The sequence below is a fragment of the Ursus maritimus genome, unplaced genomic scaffold (genome assembly GCF_017311325.1).
Source record: "Ursus maritimus isolate PB19 unplaced genomic scaffold, ASM1731132v1 scaffold_1, whole genome shotgun sequence".
NCBI lineage: Eukaryota > Metazoa > Chordata > Mammalia > Carnivora > Ursidae > Ursus > Ursus maritimus.
In genome coordinates, this window is record NW_024423343.1 from 8,679,510 (window position 1) to 8,697,007 (window position 17,498).

At 36.2% G+C, this 17,498-nt stretch overlaps 2 protein-coding genes across 4 annotated transcripts in view; one reads left to right on the top strand and one right to left on the bottom strand.

The window, feature by feature from the left end:
- Positions 1-17,498, bottom strand: part of PSMD1 (proteasome 26S subunit, non-ATPase 1) — a 92,199-nt gene that overhangs the window by 34,207 nt on the left and 40,494 nt on the right. The gene's annotated exons all lie outside the window — the stretch shown is intronic.
- The window catches only part of HTR2B (5-hydroxytryptamine receptor 2B), a 17,636-nt gene continuing 8,515 nt past the window's right edge, over positions 8,378-17,498 (top strand). The window contains exon 1 of the mRNA XM_008690354.2: positions 8,378-9,509. Within this exon, the coding sequence (XP_008688576.1) occupies positions 9,092-9,509 (418 nt within the window). The 5' untranslated portion in view covers positions 8,378-9,091. The remainder of the gene's footprint in view (positions 9,510-17,498) is intronic.

Below are 17,498 nucleotides of genomic sequence, written 5' to 3' on the forward strand. Positions count from 1 at the left end.
GATGCAGGACTCGATCCCATGACCTGAACCGAAGGCAGATGCTTAACTGACTGAGCCACCCAGGCGTCCCAAAACATCCAGTTTTCAACAAAAAATTAAGAGTCATGCAAAGAAATAAGGAAGTACATACAGCCCATTCACAGGAAAAAAAAGGAATTAACAGAATCAGTCCCTAAGTAAGCCCAGGTATTGGGCTTAAATGATCTTAAATATATTCAAAGAGAAAAAAAAAGAAAGGCAAATAATTAAGGAAAACAGAACAATGCCTCATCAACTCAAGAAAAATCAATAAATAGAAATTATATATATATACACACACACACAAAACCAAACAAATTCTGGAACTGAAAAGTATAAGTGAAATGAAAAATTCACTAGAGAGGGTTCAGTAGCAGAACTGGGCAGGGAGAAGAATCAAGTTAGGTAAATTGACTATATTAGATAGATTAATAGAGAATTATGTTAGGTGGATTGAGATTATCTAATCTGAGGAGAAAAAGAATTTTAAAAAATGAACACTTAAAAACCGGTGGGACACCATTAAGCATACCGACATAGGCATAAATACGAACATAAGCATAATGGGAATCCTAGAGGGAGATGAGAGGGAGAGAGGGGTAGAAAGAACATTTGAAGAAATAATGGCCCAAACTTCCCAAATTTTGATAAAAGACTAGAAACTCAACAAACTCTAAGCAGGATAAACTCAGAGACTGATGAACAAAGAAGACAAAGACTACATCTTAGTGGGAGACTTACAATCAAAAATAAAAAACTAAGTAAAAAGGTGAAGTACTAAGGAGAACTAAGAAAGGTAAATCAAGGTAAGGGGTACTGGAAGAGACAGAAGAAGGTTTCACAGTATTAGTTAGGGTAGTCAGGGTAGGCTTCAATGATAACGTGATATTTAAGCAAAGACAGGAAAGGCAGTAAGGAAGCAAGTCAAGTGGCTATGTAGGGGAAGAGTGTATTACGTATTAGGCAGAGGAAACAGTGCATGCAAACCCTATGATAAAACAATGCCAGGCATGTTTGAGGAGCAGCAGAGGCCAATGGTTTGAGTGTAGTGAAGAAGGGGAAGAATAGCTGAAACTATGGCCAAATCATATAAGCTTTATAGAAAATTTATAGGCCAGGGGATTAGTGGAACTTTGGCTTTTACTATGAGTCAAATAAAGGGCCACTGGAAGATTCTGAGCAAAGGAATGATATGATCTGCCTTGTTTAAAAAGAGTCATTTTGGCTGCTTTATTGACAACAGAGTGCAAAGGTAGAAGAAAGAAGACTGGTTAAGAGGCTACCTAGAAATCCAGTCAAGATATGATGGTGACTTAGGTAAGATGGTAGCAGTAGATTTGTGTGTGTGTGTGGGGGGGGATTTGGAATATATGGATTTGGTATATATATTGAAGGTAGAACCAACAAGATTTCCTGATAAAATGGAGAATGTGAGATAAAGAGTCTGGAAAGATACAACTGCCTTTACCTGAGATAAAGAAACCAATACATAGAGCAGATCTGGAGGGAAAGAGTATGAGTTCAGTTTTAGACAATCTGAGTTTGAGAAGTTTTTTAGATATCTAAGGGAAATATTGAGTAGGTGATCGAACATGAGTCTGGAGTCTGAAGGAAAAGTCTAGGCTAGAGATATAAGTTTGGGAGTTTCAGTATATAGATGGTATTTAAAGCCATAAATGTATATAAGACACCAAGTACAGAGGAGAGAAGAGATCCAGAAATGAACCCCCAAGAAGGCTGAAGATTGAGAGGTTGAGGAGATGAAACAGAACAAGGAAACTAAAAAGGAATAGCCAGTGAGGCAGGAGAACATCCATTAGAGTGTGATCTAGCAGAAGCCAAGTGAAGAAGCTATTTTACAGAAGGGGCATGATCAACTGGGTCAATTGTTGCTGTGAATAGGCAGAGCAGGTTACATCACCTTTTTATAAATGCAGACAATCAAAGCTCAGAGAAAGGTCTCCTAACCCTTAGGAATTCTGCCTGTCTACTTTCATGACCACAAATCATAGCCATTAGGCTGGAAATAGAGTTTCAGTTTTAGGGGCTTTCTTTAATAAGTTAATGGAAACCATGGGTGAATGGAGGAAGACAATGAAGAGGGAGATGAGGTCAACAGAGGACAGGAACCTGGGAGGGTAGAATAAGAGTTAGAAAAGATTCTTTAGGGGCGCCTGGGTGGCACAGTGGTTAAGCGTCTGCCTTCGGCTCAGGGTGTGATCCCGGCATTCTGGGATCGAGCCCCACCTCAGGCTCCTCCACTAGGAGCCTGCTTCTTCCTCTCCCACTCCCCCTGCTTGTGTTCCCTCTCTCACTGGCTGTCTCTGTCAAATAAATAAAATCTTTAAATAAATAAATAAAAACTAAAATTCAAGAGAACCTCACTGAGGCAGGGCTATTTCTGGTGTTTTTGAGGACAAGTTAGAAGGCCAGTGAAATCCAGGGGCGCCTGGGTGGCACGGCGGTTGAGCGTCTGCCTTCGGCTCAGGGCGTGATCCCGGCGTTATGGGATCGAGCCCCACATCAGGCTCTTCCACTATGAGCCTGCTTCTTCCTCTCCCACTCCCCCTGCTTGTGTTCCCTCTCTCGCTGGCTGTCTCTATCTCTGTCAAATAAATAAATAGAATCTTAAAAAAAAAAAAAAAAAAAAAAGATTCTTTAAGAAATACAACCAGGATGGGAGGTCTTCGAAGGCAGGAAAAAGATACAAGCTTTAAGAAGAAATGCTTAGCTCACAGTGCTGAATAGTGCACACAATCTATAACTGGTGTTAATAACAGACTTTCTAAGAGTTGTTTTAGAAGAATGTTGGAGATAAAAATCTGATTATAAGGATTATAGACTAGGTGAGTGATGAGAAGAAAAACAGGCAATTAAAGAATTAAAGAAGTCTGATGATGAAGGAAAGAGATTCAAGGGATAATGAAATGTTTAGTTTTCATTAACCAGAAACCTGAGCATGTCTGCAAGAAAGAAGTTAGAACTGAGGAACTGAATATTCAAGGCATGGATTCTATGTGTGAAAAAGATACCTTATTCAGCAAAATTGCAAAGAATTAAGAGTTGGGATGAAGAACTTAAGTGGAAGTTGTGGAAAAGAGTAATGTCAATGCTGGGGCGGCTGGGTGGCTCAGTCGTTGAGCGTCAGCCTTTGGCTCAGGGCGTGATCCCAGGGTCCCTGCTTTGCTGGGAGCCTGCTTCTTCCTCTTCCACTCCCCCTCCCCCTATTTGTGTTCCCCCTCTCGCTGGCTGTCTCTCTGTCAAATAAATAAGTAAAGTCTTAAAAAAAAAAAAAAGAGTAATGTCAATGTGATCCCAAAGGATAGGAGGGATGAGAAGGCAGACATTTTGAGAAGATAAAAGGTGATAGCACTTTCAGATTGGTCTAAATCTTTCATTAAAATGGAGGTAAAATCAGTCATCAGGGGAGAGTGAGTAGAGTCTAAGAAGAACAGATTAAATTTGGAAGAGCTACTTTTAGAATTTTAGCTCTTTCATTGATACTGTCAATGAGAACGAGTAAAGGAATGAAAAAAAAAAAAAAGCCTGAATATATTTGAGCTGCGCTGTGGAACCTGTTAAGAGTGAGCTAGTTTTAGCTACCATGTCTGTATTATAATTATCAATATACTTGCTTGTATCCACCCATGACATATTACACAAGGGCAGAAAATGTTCATCTTGTTCATCTCTATATTGCCACGAGCAAACGAACTCAATGAATACTTCACAAATAAATGAATATGTACTGGACACAATCCCTTTATTGCCCAAAATTCTTTAATGGCTAGTGTTTGACAGATAATTATGACTGAGAGGTAAAAAATGTTCTTGGCTGATATTTGTTTTCTTTTTTTTTTTTTTTAAGATTTTATTTATTTATTTGACAGAGATAGAGACAGCCAGCGAGAGAGGGAACACAAGCAGGGGGAGTGGGAGAGGAAGAAGCAGGCTCATAGCGGAGGAGCCCAATGTGGGGTCCGACCCCACAACGCCGGGATCATGCCCTGAGCCAAAGGCAGACGCCCAACCGCTGTGCCACCCAGGCGCCCCTGATATTTGTTTTCTTAGACCCTTATTTAGACTGCCCTTTTAAGTAAAAAATAGAATCTGTTCAATAAATTAAAAAGGCATCAGGCACAAAATTCATTAGTTTGGAAAAAATGCACAAATTAAATTTTTTTGGTTATGGTCAAATTAGAGGCTGAGTCTGAACTTTAAGCTACTTTAGTAAGAATTTATCTGGAGTTCTTGGTAAATGAGATATTTTACACAAATGAAGTTTCCACATATTTGAAATTTAATTCTACTGTTAAGACCCCAATGTTCAGGGGCGCCTGGGTGGCACAGCGGTTGAGCGTCTGCCTTCAGCTCAGGGCGTGATCCCGGCGTTGTGGGATCGAGCCCCACATCAGGCTCTTCCGCTATGAGCCTGCTTCTTCCTCTCCCACTCCCCCTGCTTGTGTTCCCTCTCTCGCTGGCTGTCTCTATCTCTGTCGAATAAATAAATAAAATCTTTAAAAAAAAAAAAAAAAAACACCAATGTTCATAGCAGCATTGTCCACAATAGCCAAACTGTGGAAGGAGCCGAGATGCCCTTCAACAGATGACTGGATTAAGAAGGATGTGGTCCATATATACAATGGAATATTAGCCATCAGAAAGAACGATTACACAACATTTGCAGCAACATGGACGGGACTGGAGGAGATTATGCTAAGTGAAATAAGTCAAGCAGAGAAAGACAATTATCATATAGTTTCACTCATTTATGGAACATAAGAAATGGGAAGATCGGTAGGAGAAGAAAGGGAAGAATGAAGGGGGGTAAACAGAAGGGGGAATGAACCATGAGAGACTGTGGACTCTGGGAAACAAACTGAGGGCTTCAGAGGGGAGGAGGGTTGGGGACTGGGATAGGCCGGTGATGGGTATTAAGGAGGGCACGTATTGCATGGAGCACTGGGTGTTATACGCAAACAACGAATCATGGACCTTTACATCAAAAACTAAGGATGTACTATATGGTGACTAACATAACATAATAAAAAATTATTATTAAAAAAAAAAGAATCATACTTTTATATATTTATCATTTTGGATGGCGATCTTTTAAAAAATGCATTTCATGTATTCCTGCCATCCAAAACAGAGCCGAATAAAGATTATTTAATCTTTTCTTAAATATGTGGAAGTCATCACCCTGGTATCATTATACCACATAAAATTGTGAAGGCCTGGGTTATAGGAGAACTACAAGGCTCTATTCTGAGTAGACCTACATGACTATACTTTTTACTTCCTGTTTCTTCTGTGGACCCAGTTTGATATTATCAAAGTGCTTGTCCACCTGTTAATTTGTTAGTCTACTCTGGAGTAGGCAGGGAAATGTGTTTGTTAAAACTGTCTCAAAAGTGAATTTATCACTAAACATTCTTTTGTATTATTTAGATTTACCACCATGTACAAATGGTATTTTTATTAAAGAGAGGAGAGAGACATGTTTCTGTGAGTGAGTGTACAGATCTGGAGTGGGGACTTAGAAGCTGCCTTCCATCTAACGTGCATGAGGTTTTAGAGCACAGTTTAGTTATTTGCCAACTGAAAGACTTATCTACTCTTTCATCTATTTCTTTATTATTTTGCTTTCTTTGATTCTCAGCTATGCTTTTTAAAATTATTTTTATTATTCTATTATTAACATAAATTATTTGCATTACATACTGTATATTGTTTCAGGGGTACAGGTCTGTGATTCATTAGTCTTACACAATACACAGCGCTCACTGCAACACATACCCTCCCCAAAGTCCATCAAGCAGCCATAGCACAAAGTTGCCAAATAAGCAGTTTTAACTAGCTGTGTTCCTTAGCTATTAAACTAATGCAAAAATAGAAAAACAAAAATAATTTTAACCGCTTATAATAAAACCACCAATTTTAACTACTTATAATTAAGATTTTTAAAAAAGTAAGTGAGGGGTGCCTGGGTGGCTCAGTTGGTTAAGCATCTGCCTTCAGCTTGGGTCATGATCTTGGGGTCTTGGGATTGAGCCCCACATCAGGCTGCTTGTTCAGCGGAAGCCTGCTTCTCCCTCTCCCTCTCTCCCTTCTTGTGCTCGCTCGCTCTCTCAAATAAATAAAATCTTTAAAAAAAAAAAAGAAAAAGTGAATGTGGGCGAGAGGGTTAATTAGCATTGGCAAAGTATAATAGTAATAATGGTTGGCATTTTTATAATCCGTGAATATTTAAAAAATTTTTTTAACCTATAACCACAAATCTATGAAGGTTTGTTTCCTACCAATCTTTTCATTGAATATAATGGTGCTACTTTCAATCTGACATTATTTGTTTTGCAGACTCCTATCTGCCTGTATAAGTACAGGTGCCAAATTGTGATTTACAACAAAGCAGTATTTCAGAACATTTCTATATTCCTAAAGAGAATCCTGGCACATTAAAACCCATTTGATTGCTCTTGAGTATTATATGTTTTCACCCAAAATCTACAGCAAATAATTTTTCAAAAATACTGAATTTTGAGTTAAAAAAAAAGCAGCAAATACTGGGGCGCCTGGGTGGCTCAGTCGTTAAGTGTCTGCCTTTGGCTCAGGTCTGAGCCCCGCATCGGGTTCCCTGCTCAGCCGGGAATCTACTCCGTTGCCCTCTGCTCCTTCCCCCCCCCCATTTAAATCCAAATTTTATGATCACCTAGTTCAAAAAAAAAAAAAAAAAAAAAAAGGCAGCAAATACTGAATAAAATCTGAAGCGCTCGACAGAACTGAAATGAACCAAATATTTTCCAATACTTTCACACAAGCTAAGGAATATAAATTTGAAACAGAAAAAGGGCACAAATGTTATGGCTGACCTAGAATTAAATACTTTAAAAATGAGTGATCTATATCTTTTAAAAAGGAAACTTTGAGAATGCTGAAGTTCTAATGCTAAGCTAGTCTTACAGTCTAGAAAAAACAGCATAGCTATTAAAATTTTTAAACCAATTTTCTGAAATAAGGCAGAAAATTATTTTCATTACATACTGTATACTCTCCCCAATATATCTGTGGAAAAAAAAAAAAACTGTCAATGAACCAACCCCTCCAATCCAGAGGCCATCTATTTAAAAATGAGCAATGAAAGTTTCTGCTAAAACCCATGCATACATGTAGAATTCAGACCTTTCTGTGCTGTTCTATATAAGGCTGCAACCAGAGAGAATTAATTGTGTTCCACAGCAAACACATAAAAGCTGAATAAGAATCTTGTTCTGAAATTCGAACTCTGGAAATCACTGTAAGGCTCACAGGGTATACTCTTCACAGAATGAAAGCTCTAAAATCTCTAGACTATATCTTATTTTTTTGAAATGGGAAAAACAGCTAGTGTTAATCCAAAGCAAACTATCTTAAGCTAAAATGACAGAGTTTATTTCATATTTCAGTCCCTCAAATATCAAAGAGAGCTCTTAAGAATACAATATGAATAGGGTCATGAACTGGTTCAACATACTTAACTGGTAGTTTTATGAATTATAATGAATGTTGCTTTCTAAAAATGAATATCTCAAAGAGGAAGTAACCTCCTTGGCATGCTTGCAGCTATACAACACATTTGTTTCATTGCTTTCAAGCGCCAGTGCGGGAGGCTCTGAATAAGTCAATGGGAGGACTTCAGTCAGAGCAGCAAGCAGGTCTAGTGAGCAGATCAGATGACATGCTTGGGAGATTAACAAGAAGAGGTAAGTATTTTACAAATAAATATAGAATTAATCTAAAGATTTCTTTCTTCAAAAGAACTGCTATTATAGCTTTCACTTCTATTCAGTGGCTTAAAAACCAAAATGAAAATTTTACCAATGTTACGGGAGAGAGATTTAATATAGGATTTACAGATCTTATTTATTTATTTGAGAGGAAGAGAGATAGAGAGCACAAGTGGGGAGGAGAGGGAGAAGCAGGGGGCCCTGATGCGGGGCTCGATCCCAAGACGCTGGGATCATGACCTGAACCGAAGGCAAACGCTCAACAGACTGAGCCACGCAGGTGCTCCAGGATTTACAGATTCTATGAATAAATGGTTTAACCTTTCTCTTAGCTTAGCCTCCTTCCTGAGGAAACTGGGGAGGTTAAGGGAAACAATGACTACTTAAAAAAAGCACTGTTTCAAATCTGGCATAAAGTGATAAATTTGGAAAATATTTGTGCCAGTAAAGAATGGGCTTTCTTTGAAAGATGAAGTTATTAAAAACAATTATTTGTATCCTACTAATACCTATTTTTTTTCCTTCTCTCAAACTAAAGGAATTTTAACATTTTTCATAAAAATGGCAATTATATCAGTATTAAGATAAACCTGATCAGATAAAACCCAATTACCAATAAGGACTCCTAGCTGGTAAATCATTTATTTGGGCCTTAGGTGGGCTTGAAGAATTTCTAGGTGGGTAACCAGTGTGTACCAAAAAGTTCTATTCAGGACTGTTTTAGTGCTTTGATGTTTCTGTTCTTCCGTACATATTCTATGGTAAAGGTAAAAAGACATTCAAGGATCAGGAAACATCTAGCCTTTTTTTGTAACCGCTGAAAAAATTAATGCATCTCCTGTTTCGTAACCCAATGCATATCAGGAACCTGACTGTGGAAATCGGCTGCACTGTCACAAACGCACAAGAGACCTATTGAGATGGAAAGGGCTACTAAGTTCAAGAGTATTTTCTGTTTTGTTAAAATAACAAAACAGAATAATGCAATCTACGTATTTTATATCTAGGGGGAACTCTTGGAACTCATTGGCATTCAAATTCAAACACGAGTCTACTGCTACAGCAGAGAGAGAGAGAGAGAAGAGAGAAACTAATAAACAGTCTTTCTTTCACAGCTATCAGTTTCTTTCACTAAGCCTTCCGAAATCTGAGCCTCTGCAGAAGACTAAACCCTTGGGCCTCACCTACAGAAATGGACAGAAGCGTGTACACTCTCATTTTCGAGAACCTGAAAATTTTTTTTTCAAAGGAAGGAGTCAACTTTGGCTTTGAGTGTTTGGCCTAGGTACAATGCCTTTAAAAAGCAGATGACCAGCTTAGCTATCGACCATGCTGACCATTGTCCAGAATTGGATCACATCACACAAAAACAGCAAATGGCCTTCTCCTACAGAATATCAGAACAGAGCACAATTCCTGAGCACATTTTGCAGAGTTCCTTTCATCACTTAATCTTTGCTAACTGGTCTGGATTACAGACAGAATCGATACCAGAGGAAATGAAACAGATTGGTGAGCAACAGGGAAATAAACCGCGCTGGGCAGCTCTTCTGATACTCACGGTGATAATACCCACAATCGGTGGGAACATCCTGGTTATTCTGGCTGTTTCAAGGGAGAAAAAGCTGCAGTATGCTACCAATTATTTTCTAATGTCCTTGGCAGTGGCTGATTTGCTGGTTGGATTGTTTGTGATGCCGATTGCCCTCTTGACAATAATGTTTGGTAAGTATTTCACTTTGTTCCTGGCATCAAACCACAGAACTATGATATACTATCAGAGAAATGGATATTCAGTCTTTAAAGATGGACTTGGACCATTTAAAGATACAGTGAGTAAACAGTCCCTCATTTCCATCATTCTCTACGGTTGATAATCAGTTTTAAAGAGCAAAAAATAATTTCTTAGAAACAATTCTACTCCTTCCCCGGGCATCTAATAAAAGTCTAATCAGCCATCTAATCATTTAAAGTCATCCAAGTTACTAGCAATATTCATAGATTCTGCATTCATCACCTAAAAATGATAGTGAAGAACAGACCTATACTTTAACTTTCCCATTATTAATACTTTTCTCCCTCGACAAAGCAACAGCTAGGACACTTCTGTGACAGTTAGTTATTAGTTATGTGCTGGGTTATTTATTAATGATAAAATCTTTAAATCACTCAATTCCAATTTGAATCACTAAACACCAATTTAAAATTGGAGTTGTTCTAAAAATTCTTGTTATATTTCTTAATCGTTTGTGTACTTCAGACTTAAACATAATTCTTACACATGTGGCATGTTAAGAAAATATTATGCTTAGTTGCTAAAGGAAATGGTCTGGCTCAGTGTCCTAAGAGATGATTCATCTGTTTAACTTTTATGATTTCTAACCATCCATGTCCTTGATACACGTAAGAAAAATCTGACTTAAAAGAAAATTAAATATTAAAATTTTATTAAAAATTATTAAAATTAAACGATTAAAACAAGTGACCAAAACCTGAGTTATTACAATAATAATATAACTTGATATTAGAATATTAGTTTGTTATAATAAAAAAGATAACGATACTAAAATGAAGTAGTTTTCATTTACATCTATCATCTCTAGTTATAGAATTTGGGTAAATACAAATAATTCTTTTGATAAATTATTAGGGCTTCTAAGAATCAGCATTAGGAGGATACTTAACTTGTTCAGTGCTTGGCATAAACTGATATTCCACTCATTAACTGCTTAAGAAAAATGATTATTTGCAGCAGATAGGACTTCTTGAAATTATGTTTATATGGTGAGGAGAAAAATATTTCAGGTTATAGAAGTAAACTTTAACTAGAATACATATTAGGAGAATAAAAACTCCAATTTAAACTGTTATATTTAGGTTTCAATGTTACATTTTTAAGTAATTACAGAAAGATATCTAAAATTAAGTATTTGATCCCCCAGGGGCGCCTGGGTGGCTCAGTCGTTAAGCATCTGCCTTCGGCTCAGGGCGTGATCCTGGCGTTATGGGATCGAGCCCCACATCAGGCTCCTCTGCTGTGAGCCTGCTTCTTCCTCTCCCACTCCCCCTGCTTGTGTTCCCTCTCTCGCTGGCTGTCTCTATCTCTGTCAAATACATAAATAAAATCTTTAAAAAAAAAAAAAAAGTATTTGATCCCCCAAATATCAGATGGTGACAAGCTGAAACTTTCCATTCTAAACTAACATCTAACCGAGGCTTTAAATTCTGTAGCAGGGCAAGCAGTAAAATAAGTAAGGTCCTACTGCTTTAATGGACTCTCTAATCATTAATAATATCTACCTATCCCCTTCTCTTTTATAAATTTGTAACCTTTTAAATATTTTAGTACAACATGTAACCATGGAAAGTAATTAAGAAATCTTACTCTAAAGGAGAACTTAAAGGATCTTAATTCTGAATAAAGTTTAAAAAGAAAGTAGATAAGGATTATGTAGAAACATTTAGGTATATTTGGGAAAGACTACAGATATTTGATTCAAGGCTCTTATCTCCACACACAATAGTAATTTAACTGTACACACAATAGTAATTTAACTGTAGTATCACACCCTTTAAATGCTTTTGCTAGACATACAAAAAGTGTTACAATGCTCATCTTATACTATCATAAAATTTAACTGATACATTATTTTGAATAAATGAGATTGAATGAGTTACACAGAGCTGAATTTTAACTTTAAAGTCCGTAAGTCCATATCAAACATCTACTATATGCAAATTACTGTGGTAGATACTCAAATTATCAGCTAAATAGTTAAGGAATCTTAAAAAGGTAAGTTCCATAGTATTAAAGCGACCTGATAAAACACAAAAACAGATAAGAGAGATAATTCCACGTAGTTCACAGGAAAATAGTAGGTATCTGCAGCTGACAACTAAGCTTATATTTAAATTTTGGGGGCCCAAGATATTCTGGGCAATAAATGTTAGCAGAAAACCCAACATATTTTAACATAAAATATATGGAATGTCTTCCTATTTATGTCCTAAATAATTATGATGTATGTTTTAACCACATTTCATTCTTTCAAATGCTTGTTCACCTTTAATTACAAAATAAAATCTTTCATAGTCCCAAACACTTTCACTATCAGTAATTAAGCTCTACAGGGGGATTAGATTTAAAAAAAAAAAATACTAACCTGGGAACTTAAACCCTATTTAAAAATTATTGCATTAAATTCATTATTAAAAACATTATTTCTATGAGAAAGTATATGAGAAAATGCATGCTTTGCCCTCTAAAAAGCTTCAAAAGGATGCACTCATAAATTGGAAACTGCACATATTACAAATTGGGACCTGACTTCAAATACTAAGATTTTTATAGCCTATCACATGTTAACAAATACAAAGACTTTCTAAATTAATGCATTTGTAAGAATTTCTTTTTTTTTTTTTTTTAAGATTTTATTTATTTGACAGAGAGTGAGAGAGGGAACACAAGCAAGGGGAGTGGGAGAGAAAGAAGCAGGCTCCCCGCGGATCATGACCTGAGCCGAAGGCAGACGCTTAATGGATGAGCCACCCAGGCACCCCTTATAAGAATTTCTGATAACTTTAAAGGCAGGAGTAGATTTTGTGTATTTTTCTCATTATAGGAATAATCTTCCGAACTTCTGAAGTCTGTACAAAGTGTCCCTGATTCTGTAAACATAAAAAATTAACTACCACTGAGTGGTATGAGTGATTTTAATTATCTCAGGGAAATTTAACAAAGTAACAAAAGAAACTTTACATTAGTTAATGTTCTAATAATTTAAGTTTTGAAAAAAGGAGAGCAGTGAAACTTTAAAAACTGACTCTTATGCTGAGGAGTATGTTATTCAACTAAAGATTTATGTAATATTTGATTATATAATATTACTTGCTTTTTTTTTTTTAACAGAATTTCTATTTTACTAAGATTATGATGACTGGCCTAACATGGTCTCTCAAATGAACTGATACCTATGTCAATTTTTCTGCCACTTCTTCCACTCTGGGAGCACTAGACTTAACCTTTGCTTTGTAGGTCTAGTTTTGACTGTTTTGTGTGTAATTCCCAAAATCCATGATCATAAGTCAGTAGCTTATAACATAAGGCTTGAAAATGCCTACTTAGAAGGCATTTAGAAATACTTGAGTAGGATGCAAAGGAAAATAGAACATCATATGCCAATATAAATAAAGACTGGATGTTCACACTTTAAGAACTTCTCTGAACTTTCCCTTCTCTCATTAAATAAATGATTAAAAATGTAAAGGAGAAAAAACAGAGTTTGGTCATTCATTGGTCATTATTGGTTTATTTGTAACTTAAGTTTTAATCCATGTCTCACAATTAAAGTTGAAACAGTATCTGTGGTACAGCTGGAAGAGGGTGTATAAAATAAAATGGCTGAAAGATAGGGATCTGAAGCAAGACGCCCCAGGCTTTGAATCCTGGTTCTCCCGTGTTGGTTTAGGCAAGTCACTTAACACATCAGTTCAATCACCTAGTCTGTAAAATGGATATGCTAAATCTTACATTGCAGGTATCTTGTGAAATGGCCAACAAAGGCCCAGCACATTACAGGCACCAATAACTGGCAAGTATTAGCAGAGTATGAGAAGAGTTTATATACTTAAATATGTGATTTAGTTTAGATGTGAGTCTGACCAGAGATGAAATAAAAGAAAAAGAAAATCCCCCAATATTTATGCAGTGAAATACTGTTCTACCCAAGTCTTAAATGAGGGGCAAAGCAATTAAAGACACTTCTTTTTGGAAAGTGGAAATTTAAAAAACAAGAAAAAAATTTTGTAAGTATTAATCACTTGAAACATCTAAAACACTATCATATTAGACATCTAATCCCAGAATATTTCATATGTTCAAATGTAGTGGGAAAATGACAAAATAAAACAGAAGCTTCATAATAAAAATTGAAGCACTGATCTATGTCTTTCTTTTCTGAAAAATAAAGATAGAAACATAAGAATTTCTGAGAATAAAAAATGGGTACTTTGAGAACTGTGTCCTTTTGGATTTAGGATCTGTCCTACTCCAATATACTCATGAACTATTTACCTTGGTAAACTCTATAGGCACAGTCCCCTTGGGATAGCTTTAAAAGTAGTCATTTAAAATCTTCAAAAGGCAAATATTTTATGTCTCAGATTTATAGACTAATTTGAATTATTTTTCTTTATTAATCATGTAACTCAGCTTTCCAAACTAAAAACTTGCCGAAAGAGTAGGCAGGTTTCAGATCAAATGAGTCCATCTCACCAAGAAATGGAGTTTCTGGTTTAAAAAACTCAGGTTTTTATACCAGTTAAAAAGAAAGCAAAATAAATAAATAGCCATCCATGGCAATACATATAGATTATTTATGTTTGCTATTTATATATATACATACATATAAATATGTATATAGAGAGAGTAAAAGGCATACTTTCATGACAAAGTTAAACACGTTCTCATGCCTTTTTTTAAAAAAGCCATAAGTTCAACTGGATACATGTACTCTTGCTACAGCAGGCAGGAGGACAAACATACTGATTTTACAGTGATGATATGACTTAACATTTCTAAGTAGGAGTGTTTTAATGGGCAGGCTAGTTGGCTAGTTTCTGTCAAACAGTAATAGTAATAAGAACTAACATTTATGGAGTGCTTTCTCTATGCCAGACGTTGTTCTAAACACTTTACATGTATTACTGCATTTAATCTTCAAAGCAATCCTATAAAATTGGTATCACCATCATTATCCCCATTTTACAAGAGAGGACAGAGGAATACATAAATGGCAGAGACATGATTTGAACCCCAGCAAACGGACTCCAGAATTCAGTCTTAACTTACTCTTTCACACTGCTTTCTCAAATGAAATGAGAAATTATGTCAACCAAAACAGTCATATTTGACAAATAGCCAACATTTACATCTTAAATAACCCTACCTAACAAGATAGCCATATAGTTTTCTCTAGGGACAAGGCAGAACCCAATATTTTTTTAAAGTTATATTTCATATTACATGATACAGAACACTTGGGTCTCAAACATACTTGTGTGAATCTTTGAGATGATCGCCAGATCTCTTTTCTGAGGAAGATATTAGACCTAGGCCCACACCTATGAAGTTGCTGAACCTTGTCTGGAGACAAACAGAAACTGATGTAACTGAATGGCAATTCTACCACCCCTTATGTATGGTGGTATTTGAGGCATGCAAGGCTTCATTTTAAACAACAAAATATTTGCGCTATTAATATTTTTAGATAAATAACAAACTATAATCCACGACTCACAAGATTTCTTTTGCTCCTATAATTACCAATCTGTTATTTCAGGCATCCACAGAAGTGCCTTTATTCAAACCTTATTGAAATTAAATTCCTCGGGGCCCCTGGGTGGCACAGCGGTTAAGTGTCTGCCTTCGGCTCAGGGCATGATCCCGGCGTTTTGGGATCGAGCCCCACATCAGGCTCCTCCGCTGGGAGCCTGCTTCTTCCTCTCCCACTCCCCCTGCTTGTGTTCCCTCTCTCGCTGGCTGTCTCTCTCTGTGTCAAATAAATAAAATCATTAAAAAAAAAATTCCTCTTTCAGATTAATTTGGGAGCAGCTGGAGGAAGAGGTAGGTTTTTCAAAGAAATTTTGTGCACTTTTTGTGAGACAACAAATACTATACAACTTAAAAGTTTTCCTTCTTCTGTCTTAGCTTTTATGAAAAAGACAAGTTTAGAGCCCTAGAATAGAAGTAATTAATTTAGTTCAAGTACCTGATAACTTATTTCCCTTATATTGACTTATATATACTTTTTTAAAAATACAAATCTATAACTGGTTCACTTGAAATAGTATATAAGTTCTTATGGAAATAAGCTGGACATAACACATTATAACAAATAAATGAAATTATAAATCCTTAAAACAAATTAAAACTCCTAATAAAAATAACATATAAAGTTTTGGAATAGTTTATCTACCCCACACCAAACCAACTTAACCTTTTTTTAGTTATTCTGAATAGTAAGAAACTTTTCTGACCTTGAGCCTATCAACTTAATACTAACTGAAAAGATAATTTTAGAAATGAAAGTATCTGGACTAGGGAAACTCCCTTTATAACCTGAGAATGTCTAGAACTGTTTTTAATTTGTACAAATTCTTAGTTACTTGAATCTATTTAAGCAGCCAAGACTTTTTTTGCTTTATATAAAAGATTTCTATTAATTTAATGCAGTCATTACTTTTATGTTCATTTCATAAAAAGCCTATTGACTAGTACCTTCATGAAACTTTCAATTATAAAGGTTAATAATAAAGATCCATCTCTCTCAATCCTAAACCTCATATCATAGTCTCCTTAAAGAAAATTCTCTATCATGCCTCAGTATTCCTACTGTTAGTACTCAGTACTGACTGAAATAAAATTATTGCAATCTGCATTAACTTTAATATCTGCTTTATGTACCAAAATTGGAGTTTATTTTTTAAGGATTTTATTTATTTATTTGAGACAGAAAGAAATAGTGAGAGAGAACACGAGCGGGGGTAAGGGGATGGGGAGAGGGAGAAGCAGACTCCCTGCTGAGCAGGGAGCCAACGCAAGGCTGAATGCCAGGATCCCAGGATCATGACCTGAACCGAAGGCAGATGCTTAACCTACTAAGCCACCCGGGCGCTGCCAAAACTGGAGTTTATAAAATAAATTCATTCTGTTGGAAAGTGAGCTTTCCAACAACAAGGCTTCACAGGAGCACTAAAGAGCTTTCTCTTTTAGCCCACAATTAGGAATATGTGAGTCAAATTGCTTATTTTCCAAAGACTTGTACTTTTTACATGAGAATCCTATTGTGGCTTCCCGCTCCTGGCTACTAGATTTATGACTATAATTTTCCAGATCTTAATTTAAAAACATATAACCCATAATTAGAAAAGCTAAATAGGGGCACCTGGGTGGCACAGCGGTTAAGCGTCTGCCTTCGGCTCGGGGCGTGAGCCCTGCGTTATGGGGTCGAGCCCCACATCAGGCTCCTTCGCTATGAGCCTGCTTCTTCCTCTCCCACTACCCCTGCTTGTGTTCCCTCTCTCGCTGGCTGTCTCTGTCTCTGCCAAATAAATAAATAAAATCTTTAAAAAAAAAAAGAAAGAAAAGCTAAATAGACAAGTTTAAAACTATGATCAGTATCTCTTGTTGTAGTTCTAGATTTGAGTATTTTTCTATCTTCACTCAGTCCTAAATGTAGAACTTCAGGACAGTTCAGAATGTAGCATCATTTCAAGTAGTTTCCACTATAAAATGCTTTCAATTATATATGATTATTTTCACTCTACTTGAACTGTTAGTTTACTTAAGCTGAGGTCCATTGCTGCCTCTCACTGTCCGAAGTCCTCTCCTACTTATTAACAGAAATCTGAATACTATGACTAAGAGGGAGAAAAATCTAACTGATTAGGTTCTCGCTAAATACAGATTTCTCTGCCATACTTGATTTATTTTGAGATGTCTCCCAACAATTCCTTCCTATGAGGCATTTTGAGCACCTATCCTACACCAGCGAACAAATGTAGGTGGATCTTTTAAGACCCAAAACACAATGTTTCCCAGAGTCTTCTAAAACACTGCTTCTCAAACATTAATTTGTATACTTTTGAAAAAGACATATTCAAGTCTATCTCAAAACTCTTTCCCTAAATGATAGTCTTTTTTTTTGGGGGGGG